This window comes from Gossypium raimondii, chromosome 13 (genome assembly GCF_025698545.1).
Source record: "Gossypium raimondii isolate GPD5lz chromosome 13, ASM2569854v1, whole genome shotgun sequence".
NCBI lineage: Eukaryota > Viridiplantae > Streptophyta > Magnoliopsida > Malvales > Malvaceae > Gossypium > Gossypium raimondii.
In genome coordinates, this window is record NC_068577.1 from 609,981 (window position 1) to 633,345 (window position 23,365).

Genomic DNA, 23,365 nt, shown 5'->3' on the forward strand with positions numbered 1-23,365 from the left:
TATATTTTTATTAAAATAGAATAATAGTTTTAAAGTTTTTAATGATAACATTACTTCTTCTTTTTTGCAGTTATAGTTATGGTAGGAAAATATTTTTATAATTATCATATATTATAATCTAATATTATATATAAATGGTTATTTTGGAAATTACGGGCAAATTTTTCTAAATTGGAGAAAGAATTGTATGAAATTGTGATTCTACGTTATCTATATCCTTTTCTAATCTGAAAATGACAAATCGAATTTAAGATTTAATCCATGTACTTTAAAAGTTAAAATTTCAATGATCCTACTTCTACGATTTAAAATTCTAGTCCAATTATTATTATTTGTATTTTTTGTCAAAATTCAAGTTAACATCATATGAAATGTTATATGATGCCAAATTGGAAGATTTTGATGGAAATTATTAACAATGTTAAAGACTGGAATGAAAATTTTAAATCGAAATGTAAGATGACTAAATTCCAAATTTTATCTAAGTCAAAGGGACTAACAACATATTTTCACAACTAATTTAGGTTTTAGACTAAGCAAATTTTCATTTCCAACTATATTCAACTTGTATAAATATGGAAGCTAGCATATAAGGATAATGACTTTTCATGGAATCTAAGGACAAAAAATAATAAACATACTAGCATGTAAGAAAAAGAAGAAATAAGCAAATCATATAAATTTTATTATCATATATTTACAGTTCAAACCTCACAATTTTCAACCTTAAAACATTACATTTGATTAAACACACAATTAAAAAATATCAAGCTTTAAGAATAACCACACACTTTTTTTGTGAAACTGAAGCCGCAATTTTCAGCATCTACCACGGATTGCTGATTTTCTGCATTCCCAATGAGCAATATACTTGCATCCTGGTTCCGCATATTCAAGAGAAAGATCTTCACAAGACTTACCACATTCAACACATTCAGGGTAGTAAGGAAATTTCTTGACAAAAGTGAGAGGGTGTGGATGGTCTCCCTCATTGTAGGTGCTCCCGAGTTTGATCAATGGATATTTTCCAAGAACGCAGTCCACGTGAGCAGAAGTGTCACAAGTTTCACAATGATAAAACCAGTTCTTTGAATCCTTGTTTTCCTCACAAATGTCACAATAATGATATTCTAGATAATCATTAACCTTGTCATAAGTGAGTGCAAGAATATGTTGATCGCATTTGTGTCTAACTCTAGTTGGTCGTAAAACACACAAATTGCATAAATGAAAATTACAATCCTTGCAACGAAATGCGCAAGAGATATCCGTCCCACAACCACTACACTGCTCCTCATAATTATAATAGAAAAGAAGAGGGTGTTTATGCCCTGGAATTTTTACATCATTTTGGAGAGTTGCACATTGAACGCACCTGTGAATTCCACATTCATTACATTTATAAGAAAATCCATTAGAAAGGTACCCGCATATATCACATTCGAACATGCAGTCTGAAGTAAGGATGAAGGATTTTGATCCAGAAAAAGGCTTTCCAGCACAACGATGATCCAAAATAAGGTCCATCTTAGGTAATTCAGCACAAGATTTATGAAGAAAGAAATCACACCGCATGCAATGGTAGAACTTAGCGGAGATCAATAACAAGCACCCATCACAACATTTATCACCATGCTCGCTGATTTTGTCACTTAACATCAAGTAGTGCCTATGCTTGCAATGTTCTATGAGTGTGGCTTCTCCAGCATCATTCGTCTCAAGAACCTTAGTGATGGAGTTAACAGGTATATCAAGAGACTTGTCATCTTCATTTTCCTGTGATACTATGCAATACCACTCCTTTTCTTTTAATGCACAATTCACATGGAATATAACATTACAATCTGCACAGAAGTAACTACCGTACTCTGTATCGACAACTTCATGGCACCATATGCAATTCAAACTTTCAGAATATTCCTTGTGAATGAAATACGTGTGAAAAACACGATGGACATGGTACACGTGTCGGATAATGCGTGGCAATGAAATGCATTTTTTATGGACCATAATACTGCATGTACAACATTCATAGGCAACATGATGTCCTTCGGTGCCACAAGCATCACAAATGAATGGAATTTGTCTCCAAAACAAGGTGAATGGGTGTTGATGACTTTTATCTTCAATAACTGGTAATGGCGATAAACAATCAATGTGAATAGCCAAATTACAAGTTGAACAACCATACAGAAAGCCTCTTTGTTGGGTTACTTGGCATATCTTGCAAGAAAGCCGTTCACTATTAAATTGCAGAAGAAGAGGATGTTTGCGATGGCACACATGACCCATTTTGGGTGGAAGCTCAGCACATTTCTTATGCAAATTAAACCCACAATCAAGAGAGAAGTATGTATCAATTGCTAATGGTTCCCAACACGCAAAGCACTTACCCAGGTTTCCACCATCGTTTTTAGAGGAAAACGATGGATCCTCAAGGGCCACATGCTCAAGCTCTTTCAAATTTCTTTCAGCAATATTAAATGTAAACAAAGCACATTTAATATGAAATTCCAAGCCACAAGAGCAATGGTAAATGAATTTCTCACATGCTTCGTTACAGAAATCGCAAACGCACCTTGTGTCAGAAGTGTAAGGTGGATTCTGCAGAAGCAGGAGAGGATGGTGGCGGTGAAAAGGATGATTAAGCTCCAAAGGTGCCTCGGCACATGTCCTGTGGAGGTAAAACCCACAGCACTCCACACAGCTAAAACATGGAGCTGACACCTTCTCCCCACACCTTGAGCAATCAACAACTCCATTGCCATTGCCAAGCAACTGCTCTTCATTTAACATCAACAGTGGATGTTGATGCCCGTAGTTCTTTAGCTCTTCCATTTCTCCTTCCTCTCCGTATCTTTCGATGTGGTAGAGAAAGAAAAATTGAAATTGAATAACTCAAAGAAAGCAGAAAATTAGAAGGGAGAGATTCCAAATGTTTATTTGTAGGAGTCTCTTTGAACTTGCTATGGTACTTTGCTTCGACGGTGGGTTGCCTATACCTATATATGTTTCTTCTTTATAATTACTATGAATGGGATGCAATGGGTTTGAGTGTACTCTAAGTAAATTATCAATTTTTTTCCTTTATTCTTTGCTTTGTGGATTAACTAATTTTGTGGATTAGATAATGAATATTCTGATATTGTTTGTGTGTAAAAAAAATAAGATGATATGATGAAAGGTATATTTACAGGTTACGAATTTTTCAACTGAGAATGATATCAAACAATCAAATTATTCTAAAAAAATTGAATTAAACCATTTATCTAATCGAAAATTAAAAACCTATTTAATTTATTTTGGTGATTAGAATAAAAAAATTTGAACAAAGCTAGATAGATTAATTATACAATTACCGAGCCACCAATCGGCTCTCTTAGGATAATCTGCTACAGAAATTACTCTAACTCCCTTGGTATTTGCTCAACCTCTTTAATCCCAATGGGGTCATCGTTCATTAAAGTAACCATATAATTAGACGTGAATGAGACATCTTTATTATAGGAATGATCCACATTCATTGTCCTGCAGTACAAACTGAATCTACAAGCTAATGATAGAAACATAAACCAAAATATATAGTACATTGTTTGATTAAAATTGAAAACATGGTTCATATTTGTCCATTGCAATGTTCAGATGTTCAATAACATGCAAAAGATATATATATATTTAGTCTAATGACAGCTTCAAGTTTATCTAAGCAAATACACATATATCACCCAAAACTTCCCACAGAAACTCAAATTTAAGTACTAACAAGTTCATAAAACAAGTTAAACGAAAGATTACATCAAGGGAAAAAGACATTCAAGACAAGTAACTATACCGATACTTGTATTTAATCGAACTCACAAAGCGATAACCGCGTGTCGTTTGTGCTTGAGGAATGTCTGAAACTCTTTATAACCACTCCTGTAATGGTCCAGACTGAAAGTAAGCTGTCTTATTACCTCTCTTTTCTCTTCAGATACATCTAAGATCATGTTCCTTTGCTTATCCACTTCCTTCTCAAGGTCCTTTATCTTCAATTTCAACTCATCTTCTAGATTCTTTGTTAGCTGCATATGTTCCTTGCTTAATTGTTGTAAATGGTCCTCCATTTGTCTGATCTGTAAATCACGAGAACGAACCTCGGCCACGAGATTGTTTACTGTTGCAGTAACACAATCTTTGTCTGTCATAAGCATATCATATTTCAATTTCATTTTGTCAAGGTTCTTATTCAAAGCGTCTATGTGTATACCTTTCTCATTAAGTTCTGTAGGATATGTAGGATATGGCATTTGAAATTTATGATTCCTATTTGTGGAGCAAGATGAATGTATGATTTGGTTAAGGTTGAATGCCTTTGTATGTGATGTTTGAAATGTGGTGCTAACGAGGGCTATGTTGATTAGGTTATATGAAATTGACATGTTTTGAGGTGTATTTGATGACTTTTATAGAGTGGTTATAGGTTTGGTTTGGTAGCCAAGATAGGTGTGAAATTTACCTTGTTTTGGAAGCAAAAATTGGTGCACATGGCGAGGGATACGGGCTATACACGGCCAACCCACACGGTAATGAATCTTAATGATTTTAGCTGCAGGGCACACACGGTCTAAGACACAACCAGCGACATGGTAGTGTGACCCAACAACAAATGGACATAGGGGCAGTCACACGGCCATGTGACCTTAATTTAAATATACACACGGGTGGACACACGGTTATGTGTCTCGACTTTGAATGTCCACACGGTCTGGGCTGTTACACACGATCGTGTGTCCCTTGTTTTCAAAATTTTCATCTATTTTCTAACTTTTCCATTTTGTTTCAAATTACACCAGAATGTTTCCAATCTATTTTTAGGGCCCCATAAACTCAGTTTAAGGCCTGTAAGTGTATGTTAATTGTGAATTGATTGTGAATTGATTAATTGTAATTATATTGAATAATTGTTTGAAATGTTATCGTAATACTCCGTGACGTCAATTCAGCGACAGACACTAGTTAGGGGCGTTAAGTTTAAATTGTCTTTTATAAATTTTATATAAATGCATGAAAAAAACAAAAAGAAACACTCTATAATAATATTTATTTATCATTAAAACTTAGTTTTTTAATACTTTTCTTGATCGAGTTAGTGTCGAGCTAACTCATGATACAGTCTAAATTCATGACGCCAATTCAATCATACACTAAATAATAGTATAAATGTTATTGTTCATGAAAAAATCAAAATATAAATGTTGAATCCGAAAATGAAATCAACGGTTAAGATTTGAAATATAAGTAGAGATGGTAATGGAGTGGGGCGGAATGATTTTTTGTCCACCCGAATTGATATACCTCTAACATAATCCGACTTTGATCCAACTCAAAATTAAATATTAATTTACTTATCTTGAACCTGACTCGAAAAATCAAAGTTATACCCTATTTTGATAGATATACCAATACTTTTAATTGTTTTTATATATTTTATCAAAATAGAATAATAGTTTTAAAGTTTTAATGATAACATGACTTTTTTTGTAGTTATAGTTATGGTAGGGAAAATATTTTATAATTATCATATTTTATAATCTAATATTAGATATAAATGGTTATTTTGGCAATTTTTTTAAATGGGAGAAAGAATTATATGAAATTGTGATTCCACGTTATCTGTACCCTTTTCTAATCTGAAAATGACAAATCGAATTTAAGATTTAATCCATGTACTTTAAAAGTTAAAATTTCAATTATCCTACTTCTACGATTTAAAAATTCTAGTCCAATTATTATTATCTATAATTTTTGTCAAAAATTCAACTTAACATCATATGAAATGTTATATGATGGCAGTCTAATCAACATGCCAAATTGGAAGATTTTGATGGAAATTATTAACAATGTTAAAGATTGGAATGAAATTTTAAATCAAAAAGTAAGATAGCTAAATTCCAAATTTTATCTAAGTCAAAGGGACTAACAACATATTTTCACAAAAGGAATTGATAGACTAATTTAGGTTTTAAAATAAGAAAATTTTCATTTCCAGCTATATTCAACTTGTATAAATATGGAAGCTAGCATATAAGGATAATAACTTTTCATGGAATCTAAGGACAAAAAATAATTAACAATATATTTACAGTTCAAACCTCATAATTTTCAACCTTAAAACATTACATTGATTAAACACACAATTAAAAAGTATCAAGCTTTAAGAACAACCACACACTTTTTTTGTGAAATTGAAGCCGCAATTTTTAGCACCTACCATGGATTGCTGATTTTCTGCATTCCCAATGAGCAATATACTTGCATCCTAGTTCTGCACATTCAAGAAAAATATATTCACAAGGCTTACCACATTCAACACATTTATGGTAGTAAGGAAATTTCTTGACAAAAGTGAAAGGGTATGGATGGTCTACCTCATTGTAGGTGCTCCCGAGTTTGATGAATGGATATTTTCCAAGAATACAATCCACGTGAGCAAAAGTCTCACAAGTTTCACAATGATAAAACCAGTTCTTTGAATCCCTTTTTTCCTCACAAATGTCACTATACAAGCCCATTTTGCCCGGGGCCCAATATGGTCCAAATAAAACCAACCCAATACCCACCTAGACCTAACCCAAAATCTAAAGCCCAATACCCAAAATACCCCAGACCCTCGGACCCCCTCCCTTGCAGAGAATAGAAGTGTTTTTTTTTTTAACAGAAGAGAAATGAAATATTTTTAAAGGATTTTGACTTATATAGGGCCCTTCAAACGACGTCGTTTAAGGGCTGGTTTTAATGGCTCAAAACGGCGTCGTTTTAGCCTTAGGATCCGCGTGTTAACCCGACCCGTAAGGAGGATCAGCGTGTTTTGTTGAAACGGGGAAATTGTGCTTTTGGCCCCTCCGTGTTTTTAATGTTTCGCAATCGGATTTTCTTATTTTTAAAATTTACCCTTTAATTTGTTTTGATTTCAATTTGACCCTCTCTGGGACAACGTCGTTTGATAAGCAAGGGGGTATTTCCCTCTTCGGTCATCTGCCTTTCATGCGTGTTACAATTTAATCTTTTTTTATATATATCTTTAATTACGGCCCTAAAACATTGTTTGATTTTCGATTTGATCCTTAATTGGCTATTATAATTATCCTTCCTATTAAATTGATTATTTTAATTGCATTAATGTTATTATACAGCGCTATTATTTATTAGTAACATTATTATTTTTATTTCATTTATGCATTTTTATTTCTAAAAGTTTATATATATAGGCATACATTTCTCTAATATATTTATTTTAAAATTCTTATAAGTATGTTGTTATTTCATTTTTATATATGCTTATTTTATAATATACATATACGTACATACTTACATTTTGTATTATGATTTGCATACACATTTATATATCTATATAACATTTCTTATCTTCGTAAAACGCATATACAAATTTATATATACCTATATTTTCCATAATATATAATACCTATACATATTCTTGATTTTTATAAATATATACATGCTACCATATATCTCTTATTACATTTTATAGTATATATATATACGCACTTTCATACTTATATATTTCATAATTTCTATATACATACACACATATTTTAATTCATATACATATATATATACAAATATATACATATATATATTTTATATATTCTATTTTTTTATTTTTTTATTTCTACTACAATTGTGTGTTTCACGCAATGCTTGTTTTCTATTTTATGCCCGTTTTACTCGAATAGTTTATCTGTTTATTACCTTGCATGATCAATTCGAGTTTTATTTATCTTTTATTTGCTGTTGCTCATGCTATTTGTGTTTGCATCATCGTATATACCATTGCTTTGTCACGCATATCAACAATATAATCTATTTTCTTATTTTTTATGACATCGTGTTTTATTTTAGTCGATATGTCAAAATTTGTCTTAAAAAATAGTATTTCGTATTTTGATATTCGAAAAATCGTACCCTAACTTACGGGGTTTCGATTTTCTCGATAAGTCTAAATACGCGAATCATTTCAAACAAAGTTTTTTTTATGTTCTCGGGAATTAAAGAAAGATCGTGTTCTAACTCACGGGACATGATTTCTTTCCTAAACCCGAGATAATCAAATATTTTCTTTAAAATAAGTAAATGTTTTTTGGTATTCATTTTCGTATCGAGAATTCGAGATATTGTGTCATAACTTAAAGAACGTAATTCTCTTTCTCGATCAATGTAACATATGCCTTTTTCTCAATTTTTTAGCATTTCAATAAAGGATCGTATTTTATCTCCTTAAAGTTTCCAATCTTCGACATTAAAACACTGATTAATCAATTAGGTACCAATTTTGGGCGTTACTAGGATGCTAATCCTTCCTCGTACGTAACCGACTCCCGAACCTATTTTTCTGAATTTCGCAGACCAAAAGCATTGTTTTAATAAATCTAAACCATTTATTAAAAAACAACTGCTTTACGAGGTGACCCGATCACATCTCATCAAAAAAAGATTGGTGGCGACTCCCACATTCGTTTTCATTTTTTAAAATCCAAGTCGACCCTATTTTATCAAAAAAATGGTGTCAACAGTCACAACAATAATATTTTACATAATCATTAATATTTTCATAAGTGAGAGTAAGAATATAAACATCGCATTTGAGTTTAACTGTAGTTGGTAGCAGAACACACCAACCGCATAAATTAAAATTACAATCCTTACAACAAAATGCGGTAATGATATCCCTCCCACAAGCACTACTGCTCCTCATAATCATAATAGAAAAGTAGAGGGCGTTTATGCCCTGGAATTTTTACAGCATCTTGGAGAGTTGCACATCGAACGCACGTGTGAATTCCACATTCATTACTGCATTGATCACATTCCCAATCAGATCTTCCCACGAATCTATCTACCTTTCTTTATTGGGATAATATAGTTTTTGGCCCTTAAACTTAATAATTAAATTTTCTTTGATACTTGTATTTTTTTTACTTTGGTCTTTGAATTTGACAACTAAATTCATTTTGATCCTTAAACTCGGTACTTGAGCATTTTATGAATTTTAATTATTTATTAAATTATTATTGGTCCAACGGTTGTACTGATCGAATTGAGAATCAGTGATCTCAGTTATTAAAACACTGAATTTGACACTCTTAAAATTAATGTGTAGTAAAATTTTATTTTGGCCCCCAAAATGAAAAAATTTATTTCAGTGCTTTTGTAAATAAAGAAATTATAAATTAATAAATAGTAAAATTTCTCTTTAGCCCTTAAAATGAAAAATAATAATTAATATATAGTAAAATTTCTCTTTAGCCCTTAAAATGAAAAAATTATGTTTAATTCCTTAAAAATCATGAAATTATAAATTAATACATAATAAACTTATTTTTATCTATGAAAAATTATAATTAATTCCGCCCTTGTTAAAAAAATTCTAGATTCACCCCTACCAAGTGAACAAAAAAAGTACAGATACCAAATTGAACTTTTAGGGTCAAAATTATATTATCCCTTCTTTATCTTTCATTTTTATTTTCTATTTTTTACAATTTTGGCATTTAATTAAGAGAAAATTGGGGCTCATTATCATCTCTTATCTCAAGGTATTCACGGTTTAAAATTAAGAGAATTAAGAGAAGTTTTGAGAGGTTAAAGTTAAAATTATTTCATTAAAATAAATATTAAACTTTTGAAAGGATCAAAATAAAAAAATCATTTAACAAAAAATTTAAAAAGAATTAAATTGAATTTTTAATATTTTAGAAAGACTAAAATTAAATTGTACCATTTAATCAGTCCATATTCTTCTTATAAATCAACCCTTTATTCATTGAAATATATATTTGTTTCTTTGAAAATATTTTTATGAAATATTTTTAAAAATTTGTCAAATTAATGAAAATATTTTACATCGATTCTAAACAAATTTTCCAGTCTAAACAATTTTTTTTATATCTAACTATATTCTACTTATATAAATATGGAAGGTGGCACATAAGGACTAAATATTCATGGAATCTAAGGATTATTATGATTTTAGTTAGCATGCAACAAATTTAATATATGAAAATTAAAGAAGATATAAGCAAATCATATCAATTTTATTCTCATATATTTACAATTCAAATCTAAATACATTACATTGTTTAAACACACAATTAATAAGTAGCAACCATTAACAATAACCACACACTGTCTTGTTCTGAAATTGAAGTCGCAATTTTTAGTATCTACCACTGATATCTGCATTTCCAATGAGCAATATAGTTACATCTTGGTTCTGCACATTCAAGAGAAAGATCTTCACAGGGCTTATCACATTTAACACATTTAGGATAGTAATGAATCTTCTTGACAAAAGCGAGAGGGTGTTCATGGTTTCCCTCATTGTAGGTGCTTCCGAGTTTGATGAATGAATATTCTCCAAGAACGCAATTCACGTGAACAGAAGTGTCACAAGTTTCACACTGGTAAAACCAGTACTTTGGATCCCTTTCTTTCTCACAAATGTCACAATAATGATATTTTGCATAATCATTAACCTTGTCATAAGTGAGTGCAAGAATATGTTCATCGCATTTGTGTCTAACTCTAGTTGGTCGTATAACACATAAATTGCATAAATTAAAATTGCAATCCTTGCAACGAAATGCGCAAGAGATATCCCCCCCACAACCACTACACTGCTCCTGATAATCATAATAGAGAAGAAGAGGGTGTTTATGCCCTGGAATTTTTACATCATTTTGGAGAGTTGCACATTGAACGCACCTGTGAATTCCACATTCATTACATTTATAAGAAAATCCATTAGAAAGGTACCCGCATATATCACATTCGAACATGCAGTCTGAAGTAAGGATGAAGGATTTTGATCCAGAAAAAGGCTTTCCAGCACAACGATGATCCAAAATAAGGTCCATCTTAGGTAATTCAGCACAAGATTTATGAAGAAAGAAATCACACCGCATGCAATGGTAGAACTTAGCGGAGATCAATAACAAGCACCCATCACAACATTTATCACCATGCTCGCTGATTTTGTCACTTAACATCAAGTAGTGCCTATGCTTGCAATGTTCTATGAGTGTGGCTTCTCCAGCATCATTCGTCTCAAGAACCTTAGTGATGGAGTTAACAGGTATATCAAGAGACTTGTCATCTTCATTTTCCTGTGATACTATGCAATACCACTCCTTTTCTTTTAATGCACAATTCACATGGAATATAACATTACAATCTGCACAGAAGTAACTACCGTACTCTGTATCGACAACTTCATGGCACCATATGCAATTCAAACTTTCAGAATATTCCTTGTGAATGAAATACGTGTGAAAAACACGATGGACATGGAACACGTGTTGGATAATGCTTGGCAATGAAATGCATTTTTTATGGACCATAATACTGCATGTACAACATGCATAGGCAACATGATGTCCTTCGGTGCCACAAGCATCACAAATGAATGGAATTTGTCTCCAAAACAAGGTGAATGGGTGTTGATGACTTTTATCTTCAATAACTGGTAATGGCGATAAACAATCAATATGAATAGCCAAATTACAAGTTGAGCAACCATACAGAAAGCCTCTTTGTTGGGTTACTTGGCATATCTTGCAAGAATGCTGTTCACTATTAAATTGCAGAAGAAGAGGATGTTTGCGATGGCACACATGACCCATTTTGGCAGGAAGCTCAGCACATTTCTTATGCAAATTAAACCCACAATCAAGAGAGAAGTATGTATAAATTGCTAATGGTTCCCAACACGCAAAGCACTTACCCAGGTTTCCACCATCGTTCTTAGAGGAAAACGATGGATCCTCAAGGGCCACATGCTCAAGCTCTTTCAAATTTCTTTCAGCAATATTAAATGTAAACAAAGCACATTTAATATGAAAGTTCAAGCCACAAGAGCAATGGTAAATGAATTTCTCACATGTTTCATCACAGAAATCGCAAACGCACCTTGTGTAAGAAGATGGTGGATTCTGCAAAAGCAGGAGAGGATGGTGGCGATGAAAAGGATGATTAAGCTCCAAAGGTGCCTGGGCACACGTCTTGTGGAGGTAAAACCCACTGCACTCCACACAGCTAAAACATGGAGCTGACACCTTCTCCCCACACCTTGAGCAATCAACAACTCCATTGCCATTGCCAAGCAACTGCTCTTCATTTAACATCAACAGTGGATGTTGATGCCCGTAGTTCTTTAGCTCTTCCATTTCTCCTTCCTCTCTGTATCTTTCGATGTGGTAGAGAAAGAAAAATTGAAATTGAATAACTCAAAGAAAGCAGAAAATTAGAAGGGAGAGATTCCAAATGTTTATTTGTAGGAGTCTCTTTGAACTTGCTATGGTACTTTGCTTCGACGGTGTGTTGCCTATACCCATATATGTTTCTTCTTTATAATTACTATGAATGGGATGCAATGGGTTTGAGTGTACTCTTAAGTAAATTATCAATTTTTTTCCTTTATTCTTTGCTTTGTGGATTAACTAATTTTGTGGATTAGATAATGAATATTCTGATATTGTTTGTGTGTAAAAATATAAGATAATAAGATGAAAGGTATTTTTATAGGTTACGAGTTTTTCAATTGAGAATGATATCAAACAATCAAATTATTCTAAAAAATTTGAATCAAACAATCAAACCATTTATCTAATCGAAAATTAAAAGCCTATTTAATTTATTCGGTGATTAGAATAAAAAATTTTGAACAAAGCTAGATAGATTAATTATACAATTACCGAGCCACCAATCGGCTCTCTTAGGATAATCACATGTAAATTACTCTTAACTCCCTTGGTATTTGCTCAACCACTTCAATCCCAATGGGGTCATCGTTCATTAAACTAACCATATAATTAGATGTGAATGAGACATCTTTATTATAGGAATGATCCACATTCACGTCTGCAAAGACAAACTTGTTGGTGCAACAACGAATCAAGCAGACTCAAGAAGTATCTTGTCGAGCAAGCCTCAAACTTGCTTGAGCAAACAAACAATTTCGAGTTAAAGAAAGAAGAGAATAAGTCGGGAAATTTGAGAGAATATTGATGAACAAAACTGATTTGATTCATACATAAAACAATGGCTTGAAGCCAAGACATAACTCAAGCATAAGGCTTGTCAAAATCAACAAGTAATTACCTACCTCCACTAATTACATAGAAACTTGAAATCTTAGCTTGTAAACTTATACAAAGCGTGTTTACAGCTCATACATAAGCTAATTACATCAATCGAAAGCTAACTTAGTTAGAAATGAACTAACACTCATTTCATCAACTAAATATAACAAAATGAACAAAATGAGCTTGCATCGCAGCCTTGCATCTGCTCCACTTTGCTTGGTCTTCATGGCCTGTATGGAATCGAGTGTTGGCTTCATGACCTTTCATCAAATACCACATCCTCGCATCGACACTTTGTTTGTTGAAGGATCCAAGATCCTATAGCCCTTCTTAACAAAGGTCAGTAGCCCACCGTAAGACCGTGTCGAGCCCTTTCGCATAATTTGTCCCTTTTAACAGCGGTACATGTGTGTAACATATGCATCCAAAGACCTTCAGATGAGCCGTGATGGCTTGAAGCCAAACCAGCCTCGAATGGAGTCTTCGATCCAAAGCCTTGGTTGGAAGTCTATTTTGAATGTATGTTGCGGTGTTAATCGCTTACGCCCATAGTGCTTTAGGCGATTCTTCCAATCATTAAGCACCGCCATATCCATTAAGCTCCTATTCTTCCTTTCACTTACACCATTCATTGAGGTGTATAAGTGTTGGTAAGTGGTGTTTGATGCCCGCCTTATCACGAAGGCTTGGGCGAGAAATGAGGTGTACTCGGTCCCATTATCGACCTTATGGTCTTCACTTGCGACTGCTTCGCATCTCAAAGCAGCTTTAAACTTCCAAAACACAGTGGCCACTTCTGATTTCTGTTTTAAGAAGTAAAGCCAGCAATATCTAGAGAAATCATCAATAAACAGTATGAAATGGCAATACTTAGTGACTCAGTCCTCATAGGGCCACACACATCAGTGTGCACCAGTTGGAGTTTTTCGAGGCTCTCCGTGCTTGATTCATGGAAATGGCAATCGCTGCTTTTCCTAGTGACACACTTCACACACATCATCATGGTCCACCGAGTTGATGAAGTTTTCACCAGTCTTCTCGACCATTCGGCCATCGATCCGAAGTTGGCATGTCCTAGCCTTTGATGCCACAACTTAGATTCATCGATGTGGTCTGTAGGCAATGTCGACTTCTTTGTCCATCAACCACAAAGCTCTTATCACCATAGGATCGCCATCGCTTTGGATCCACTTGGATCACCGATTTGGCATCGCTTGTCCTTGAACACCACAGAGTAACCTTTCTCCAAAGAATTGAGCTATCTTTGAGTAGGTTTCATCAATTTCGTGCACCAGAGCACATTTGAGATCATTTTGGCACTGTGGAGTGCATATCAAGACATCACCTTTGCCTTCACTTGAATAAAGTGCCCATTACCAATTTTGACTTTGGTTCTACAGTTTACGTCTAAAAACTTGAAGATTGCAAGATCGGTGTCATGTGATTGGTGCATCCATCGTCTAGGAGCCAACCAGATGAGAGCCTTTCTGAGCGGTGGCGTGACACAAAGAAAGACTTGCTCCTCTTGGTCACCGTCCTCCTTAGCTACTCGAGCCTCAGCTTTCATCTGTTGAGACTGGTTCTGTCTTGATTTGGTCTTGCTCTTGCAAACTCTCTCAACATGACCCTTCTTCTTACAATGTTGACACACAAGATCTGGATTGAACCAAAGATTTTCTCTTCGGATGACCAAATTTCTGCGGTGCTTGCAAGTTTGACCTTCTCTTCGCAAAGATCATTCTTTGGCTTGTCTCTCCAGCCTTCTTGCCTTTGTAGGCGATTTGTCCTTGCTCGAAAGGCACCTTCTTGATGCTCTTCCAGTCTACTTGCTCTCCTCTGCTCTTGAGCATATAGAGCATTGATCAACTCGGTCGGGAAATGGTGGATGATCCTTGAGTCCTCGAGAGATGATTTTTGCCTCATACCTCTCGTGCAGAGTTGCTATTACTTTCTCCACTATCCTAGCTTCATTAAACCGCTCTCCAAGGAGCTCGATGCTATTAACCACGACCATAATCCTGCGAATATTGCTTGACGCTTTCTTCTTCCTTCATCTTTAAATTCTCAAATCTCTCCTCAAATTCAATGAATCGCTCTTCGCCTTGTCCTCTCTGTCCTTGAAACTCTTCTTGCAACTTATCCCAGTTCTTTTGGTGATTCACAGCCATAATCCTTGTGAAAATCACATCCGACATCGAGTTCAATGCAAGACATGGCCTTGTGCCTCTTGGTCCTCTCATCAAGATGTCTTTGCTGATCCGAGCCATTTGTTGGATTGCCTCTAAGTGGTTACGGTTCAACATCCGAGTTGACCACCTCCCACGGATCATAAGCCCGCAGTAAGTCTTCATTTTGACCACCCATATGTGATAGCCTTCTCCATTGAATACTTGAGGTGCAAATGGTGAAAAGCTTGATGAAGCCATGGATTTGTATAACAGTCCCTTTAGAAATAAGCTCTAGATACCAATTGTTGGTGCAACAACGAGAATCAAGCGACTCAGCAAGTATCTTGTCGAGCAAGCCTCGAAACTTGCCGAGCAAACAAACAATTTCGAGTTAAAGAAAGAAGAGAATAAGTCGGGAAATTTGAGAGAATATTGATGAACAAAACCGATTTGATTCATACATAAAACAATGGCTTGAAGCCATTACATAACTCAAGCATAAGGCTTGTCAAAATCAACAAGTAATTACCTACCTCCACTAATTACATAGAAACTTGAAATCTTAGCTTGTAAACTTATACAAAGCGTGTTTACAACTCATACATAAGCTAATTACATCAATCGAAAGCTAACTTAGTTAGAAATGAACTAACACTCATTTCATCAACTAAATATAACAAAATGAACAAAATGAGCTTGCATCAATGACCCTTGCATCTGCTCCACTTTGCTTGGTCTTCATGGCTCAGATGGAATCGAGTGTTGGCTTCATGTCGACCAACTTCAACAAAACTGTTGGAACACCGCAAAACAACCAAACAATGAAACACTAAGAGCATAAGCTCTTCAAACAAAAGCGAAACACAAAGCATCAAGAGCATAAGCTCTCGGTTAACAAAAGAAAAAAAGAAAAGAAAGAACAATGGCGGCACTCTTAGAAAAGAACAAAACAGAGAACAAAGGAGGAAGAAACAAAATAATTTACTTGCTCACAAACGCAAAAAGGAAGCAATCTAAGTTTCTGGATATGCTTAATTTTTCAATAAGAAAAACAATACATTTATAGCCAACCACATCGCTTATTACTACCTAATACCACTAAGTAGCCTAGTAACTTTAAAAACATTGCTTGTACACATGGATAAGTCGACTTATCACTCAACCAACCCATCAAAACATCAACATCAAAGTTCATTCTCAACCAAACTAAATTACGAATCATCATAGTACCATGCATTTTAACAAAAACATAATAGCAACATGGTTGGCCATTTTAACACAAACCGAATCTACAAGCTAATGATAGAAACATAAACCAAAATATATAGTACATTGTTTGATTAAAATTGAAAACATGGTTCATATTTGTCCACCGTAATGTTCAGTGTTCAATAACATGCAAAAGATATATATATATATATAGTCTAATGACGACTTCAAGTTTATCTAAGCAAATACGAATATATCACCCAAAACTTCCCACGAAACTCAAATTTAAGTACTAATAAGTTCATAAAACAAGTTAAACGAAAGATTACATCAAGGAAAAAGACAATCCGGACAAGTAACTATACCGATACTCATATTTAATCGAACTCATAAAGCGATAAACGCTTGTCGTTTGTGCTTGAGGAATGTCTGAAGCTCTTTATAACCACTCTGTAATGGTCCGGCATCAATGTAAGTCGTCTTATTACCTCTCTTTCTCTTCGACACATCTAAGATCATGTTCCTTTGCTTATCCACTTCCTTCTCAAGGTCCTTTATCTTCAATTTCAACTCATCTTCTAGATTCTTTGTTAGTGCATATGTTCCTTGCTTAATTGTTGTAAATGATCCTCCATTTGTCCGATCAGAAATCACGAGAACGAACCTCGGCCACGAGATTGTTTTATTCTGCATAACACAATCTTTGTCTTTCATAAGCATATCATATTTCAATTTCATTTTGTCAAGGTTCTTATTCAAAGCTTCTATCTCAGATACCTTTCTCATTAAGTTCGGTCTTCAATTGATTGATCGACCTTGTAAGTTGGTTTCTTGTACAGCAAGCAAGCTTTCGATAACCGGTAATGGCGACGGACAATCAATGTGAATAGCCAACTCACAAGGTGAACAACCATACAAATATCCTCTTCGTTGAGTTACTTGGCATATTTTGCAAGCACGCCGTTCACTATTAAATTGCAAAACAAGAGGATGTTTGCGATGACACGAATGATCCATTTTGAGAGGAAGCTCAAGACACCTCTTATGCAATTTAAACCCACAATCAAGAAAGAAGTATGTATACATTGCTAATGGTTCCCAAAGACACAAAACACTTACCAGTTTCCACCATCGTTTTAGAGGAAAACGATGGATCCTCAAGGCCACATGCTCAAGCTCTTTCAAATTTCTTTCAGCAATATTAAATGTAAACAAAGCACATTTAATATGAAAGTCCAAGCCACAAGAGCAATGGTAAATGAATTTCTCACATGCTTCATTCTGAAATCGCAAACGCACCTTGTGTCGAAGTGTAAGGTGGATTCTGCGAAGCGAGGAGAGGATGGTGGCGGTGAAAAGGATGATTAAGCTCCAAAGGTGCCTCGGCACATGTCCCGTGGAGGTAAAACCCACAAGACTCCACACAGCTAAAACATGGAGTGACACCTTCTCCCACACCTTGAGCAATCAACAACTCCATTGCCATTGCCAAGCAAGCGCTCTTCATTTAACATCAACAAGTGGATGTTGATGCCCGTAGTTCTTTAGCTCTTCCATTTCTCCTTCCTCTCCGTATCTTTCGATGTGGTAGAGAAAGAAAAATTGAAATTGAATAACTCAAAGAAAGCGAGAAAATTAGAAGGAGAGATTCCAAATGTTTATTTGTAGGAGTCTCTTTGAACTTGCTATGGTACTTTGCTTGACGGTGGGTTGCCTATACCTATATATGTTTCTTCTTTATAATTACTATGAATGGGATGCAATGGGTTTGAGTGTACTCTAAGTAAATTATCAATTTTTTCCTTTATTCTTTGCTTTGTGGATTAACTAATTTTGTGGATTAGATAATGAATATTCGATATTGTTTGTGTGTAAAAAAATAAGATGATATGATGAAAGGTATTTTTACAAAGTTACTTAATTTTTCAACCGAGAATGATATCAAACAATCAAATTATTCTAAAAAATTGAATTAAACCATTTATCTAATCGAAAATTAAAACCTATTTAATTTATTTTGGTGATTAGAATAAAAAATTTGAACAAAGCTAGATAGATTAATTATACAATTACCGAGCCACCAATCGGCTCTCTTAGGATAATCTGCTCTGAAATTACTCTAACTCCTTGGTATTTGCTCAACCTCTTTAATCCCAATGGGGTCATCGTTCATTAAAGTAACCATATAATTAGACGTGAATGAGACATCTTTATTATAGGAATGATCCACATTCATTGTCCTGCAAGACAAACCGAATCTACAAGCTAATGATAGAAACATAAACCAAAATATATAGTACATTGTTTGATTAAAATTGAAAACATGGTTCATATTTGTCCATTGCAATGTTCGATGTTCAATAACATGCAAAAGATATATATATATTTAGTCTAATGACGACTTCAAGTTTATCTAAGCAAATACACATATATCACCCAAAACTTCCCACGAAACTCAAATTTAAGTACTAACAAGTTCATAAAACAAGTTAAACGAAAGATTACATCAAGGAAAAAGACATTCAAGACAAGTAACTATACCGATACTTGTATTTAATCGAACTCACAAAGCGATAACCGCGTGTCGTTTGTGCTTGAGGAATGTCCGAAACTCTTTATAACCACTCTGTAATGGTCCGGCCGAAAGTAAGTCGTCTTATTACCTCTCTTTTCTCTTGAGATACATCTAAGATCATGTTCCTTTGCTTATCCACTTCCTTCTCAAGGTCCTTTATCTTCAATTTCAACTCATCTTCTAGATTCTTTGTTAGCTTCATATGTTCCTTGCTTAATTGTTGTAAATGGTCCTCCATTTGTCTCGATCTCAGAATCACGAGAACGAACCTCGCCACGAGATTGTTTATTGTTGCGATAACACAATCTTTGTCATCATAAGCATATCATATTTCAATTTCATTTTGTCAAGGTTCTTATTCAAAGCGTCTATGTGTATACCTTTCTCATTAAGTTCTGTCTTCAATTGATTGATCTGACCTTATAAGTTTGTTTCTTGTACAACAGGCAAGCTTTCGATTTCCCATTTTTTGGTCTCACGTTGCCTTATTTTTTCCTCCAATACACTTCCAAGCAGGGAAAGAGCTATCGAGGGCGGAACTTGAAGGTGTTCTGGTTTTTGTTGAACCTTTTTTGTTTCATGTCAATGGGACCTTATCCAATTGGCAATGGTGGGAAAACAAAGTTTGCCATTTTGATCCATTTGTAAGGTTAAGTCACTTGGCAGTGGGGGTTTCGCAGTTGAGTGGCAAGGGCTACAGAACTTTTATTTATAGTTGAGCTCCGTAGATTCAACAATACAACAATATTAAATTTTATATTTATGGAACTTTAAAATCATGTAGTAGTTTATTTATGTTGAAAATTTGAGAGTTAATGATATTTGTGAAAATTGTCATTGTTGAGAAATTTAAATTCTTGGTGTTATTTTGTTGGGTTGAAGTTATTGATGTTAGATGTATGTATGTGTGTGTTGTATGGTAGATATTGTATATGGTTGATATTTTAAGTTCTATGGAATCTGGCTCTTTTTGAAGTAAATGATTGAGGTCAATTTGTTGAGTTGAAATATGTAGGATATGGCATTTGAATTTTATGATTCCTATTTGTGGAGCAAGATAAATGTATGATTTGGTTAAGGTTGCTTGCCTTTGTATGTGATGTTTGAAATGTGGTGCTAATGAGGGCTATGTTGGTTAGGTTCTTATATTGTATGAAATTGACATGTTTTGACTTGTTTTGAGGTGTATTTGATGACATTTTTAGAGTGGTTATAGGCTTGGTTTGGTAGCCAAGATAGGTTTGAAATTTGCCTTGTTTTGGAAGCAAAAATTGGTGCACATGGTCAGGGATACAGGCTATACATGGTCTACCCTCGGTCCCATACGGCCGTGTGTCCTAATGATTTTAGGTGCAGGGCACACACGGTCTAAGACACAACCAGCGACATGGTCGTGTGACCCAAAAACAAATACACACACGGGCAGTCACACGGCCATGTGACCTTAATTTGAATATACACATGGGTGGGCACACAGTCGTGTATCTCGACTTTGAATGTCCACACAGTCTAGGCTATTACACACGGCCATGTGTCCCTTGTTTTAAAAATTTTCATCTTTTTTCCTAACTTTTCCGTTTTGTTCCAAATTGACCCTAGAATGTTTCTAATTTACTTTTAGGGCTCCGTAAACTCAGTTTAAGGCCTGTAAATGTATGTTTATTGTGAATTGATTGTGATTTGATTAATTGTAATTATATTGAATAATTGTTTTTAAGTAGTGTTAAATGTTTGAAATGTTATAGTAATACTCCATGACTTTAATTCAAATGACATAACCTTTGGTTCGTATGCTTAAGTTTAAATTATCTTTTATAAATTTTATATAAATGCATGAAAAATACAAAAAGAAACACTCTATAATAATATTTATTAATCATTAAAACTTAGTTTTTTAATATACTTTTCTTGATCGAGTTAGTGTCGAGCTAACTCATGATACTGTCTAAATTCATGACGCCAATTCAATCATACACTTAAATAATAGTAAAAATGTTATTATTTATGAAAAGATCAAAATATCAATGTTGAATCCCAAAATGAAATCAGCAATTAAGATTTGAAATATAAGTAGAGATGGTAATGGAGTGGGGCGGAATGGTTTTTTGTCCACCTGAACCGATATACCTCTAACATAATCCGACTTTGATCCAACTCAAAATTAAATATTAATTTACTTATCTTGAACCTTACTCGAAAAATTAAAGTTATACCCTATTTCGATCAATATACCAATACTTTTAATTGTTTTTATATGTTTTTATTAAAATAGAATAATAGTTTTAAAGTTTTTAACGACAACATTACTTTTTTTTTGTAGTTATAGTTATGGTAGGGAAAATATTTTTATAATTATCATATTTTATAATCTAATATTATATATAAATGTTTATTTTGGTAATTACGGGCAAATTTTTCTAAATCGGAGAAAGAATTATATGAAATTGTGATTCCACGTTATCGTATCATTTTCTAATCTGAAAATGACAAATCGAATTTAAGATTTAATCCATGTACTTTAAAAGTTAAAATTTCAATTATCCTACTTCTACGATTTAAAAATTCTAGTCCAATTATTATTATTTGTAATTTTTTGTCAAAAAATCAACTAACATCATATGAAATGTTATATGATGGCAGTCTAATCAACATGCCAAATTGGAAGATTTTGATGGAAATTATTAACAATGTTAAAGATTAGAATGAAAATTTTAAATCAGAAAAGTAATATGACTAAATTTTAAATTTTATCTAAGCCAAAGGGACTAGCAACATATTTTCACAAAAGAAATTGATAGACTAATTAATTTAGGTTTTAGACTAAGCAAAATTGTCATTTCCAACTATATTCAACTTGTATAAATACGGAAGCTAATAACTTTTCATGGAATCTAAGGACAAAAATAATTAACATACTGCATGTAAGAAAAAGAAGAAATAAGCAAATCATATAAATTTTATTATCATATATTTACAGTTCAAACCTCACAATTTTCAGCCTTAAAACATTACATTGATTAAACATACAATTAAAAAGTATCAAGCTTTAAGAACAACCACAATTTTTTTTTTTTGGTGAAACTGAAGCCTCAATTTTCAGCACCTACCACGGATGGTTGATTTTCTGCATTCCCAATAAGCAATATACTTGCATCCTAGTTCTGCACATTCAATAAAAATATATTTACAAGGCTTACTACATTCAACACATTCAGGATAGTAAGGAAAGTTCTTGACAAAGTGAGAGGGTGTGGATGGTCTCCCTCATTGTAGGTGCTCCCGAGTTTGATGAATGGATATTTTCTAAGAACGCAATCTACATGAGCAGAAGTGTCACAAGTTTCACAATGATAAAACCAATTCTTTGAATCCCTTTTTTTCCTCACAAATGTCACAATAATGATATTTTGTATAATCATTAATCTTGTGATAAGTGAGGTTAAGAGGATGATCATCTCAATTGTGTCCGATTCTAGTTGGTCGCATAACACAATGAAGGCATAAACCAAAGTTACAATCTTTACAACCATATGTGTTACTGAGATCCGTCCCACAACCACTACACTGCTCCTCGAAATGATAATAATCATAATAGAAAAGAAGAGGGTGTTTATGCCCTGGAATTTTTAGATCTTATTGGAGAGTTGCACACCGAACGCACGTGTGAATTCCACATTCATTACATTTATAAGAAAATCCATTAGAAAGGTAGCTGCATTGATCAGATTCGAACATGCAGTCTGAAGTAAGGATGAAGGGTTTTGATCCAGAAAAAATAGATGCATATAGTCTATACCTTTTTTTCTTGGTAAAAAAAGGTCATTGCGGTCCCAATCAGATATACCTTTCTTTATTGGGATAATATAGTTTTTGGCCCTTAAACTTAATAATTAAATTTTCTTTGATACTTGTATTTTTTTTACTTTGGTCTTTGAATTTGATAACTAAATTCATTTTGATCCTTAAACTTGGTACTGGAGCATTTTATGAATTTTAATTATTTATTAAATTATTATTGGTCCAACAGTTGTCTTGATCGAATTGAGAATCGGTGATCTCGGTTATTAAAACACTAAATTTGACACTCTTAAAATTAATGTGTAGTTAAATTTTATTTTGACCCCAAAATGAAAAAAAATCATTTCAGTCCTTTTATAAATAAAGAAATTATAAATCAATATATAGTAAAATTTCTCTTTAGCCCCTAAAATGAAAAAATTATGTTTAATTGCTTAAAAATCATGAAATTATAAATTAATACATAATAAACT

The 23,365-nt window shown here is 33.6% G+C and overlaps 2 protein-coding genes across 2 annotated transcripts; both read right to left on the reverse strand.

Moving 5' to 3' along the window:
• Window positions 1-819: 819 nt before the first annotated feature.
• On the reverse strand, window positions 820-2,838 carry LOC105782501 (uncharacterized). The gene is made up of 2 exons (XM_052626485.1): window positions 2,579-2,838; window positions 820-2,467 (listed from the first exon to the last, which is right to left on the reverse strand). The coding sequence occupies exons 1-2, from the start codon at window positions 2,836-2,838 to the stop codon at window positions 820-822; spliced, it is 1,908 nt and encodes a 635-aa protein (XP_052482445.1).
• Window positions 2,839-10,223: 7,385 nt separating this feature from the next.
• Window positions 10,224-12,435, reverse strand: LOC105782502 (uncharacterized). The gene has a single exon (XM_012607278.2). The coding sequence runs from the start codon at window positions 12,222-12,224 to the stop codon at window positions 10,224-10,226; it is 2,001 nt and encodes a 666-aa protein (XP_012462732.2). The 5' UTR covers window positions 12,225-12,435.
• Between the last annotated feature and the right edge of the window lie 10,930 nt (window positions 12,436-23,365).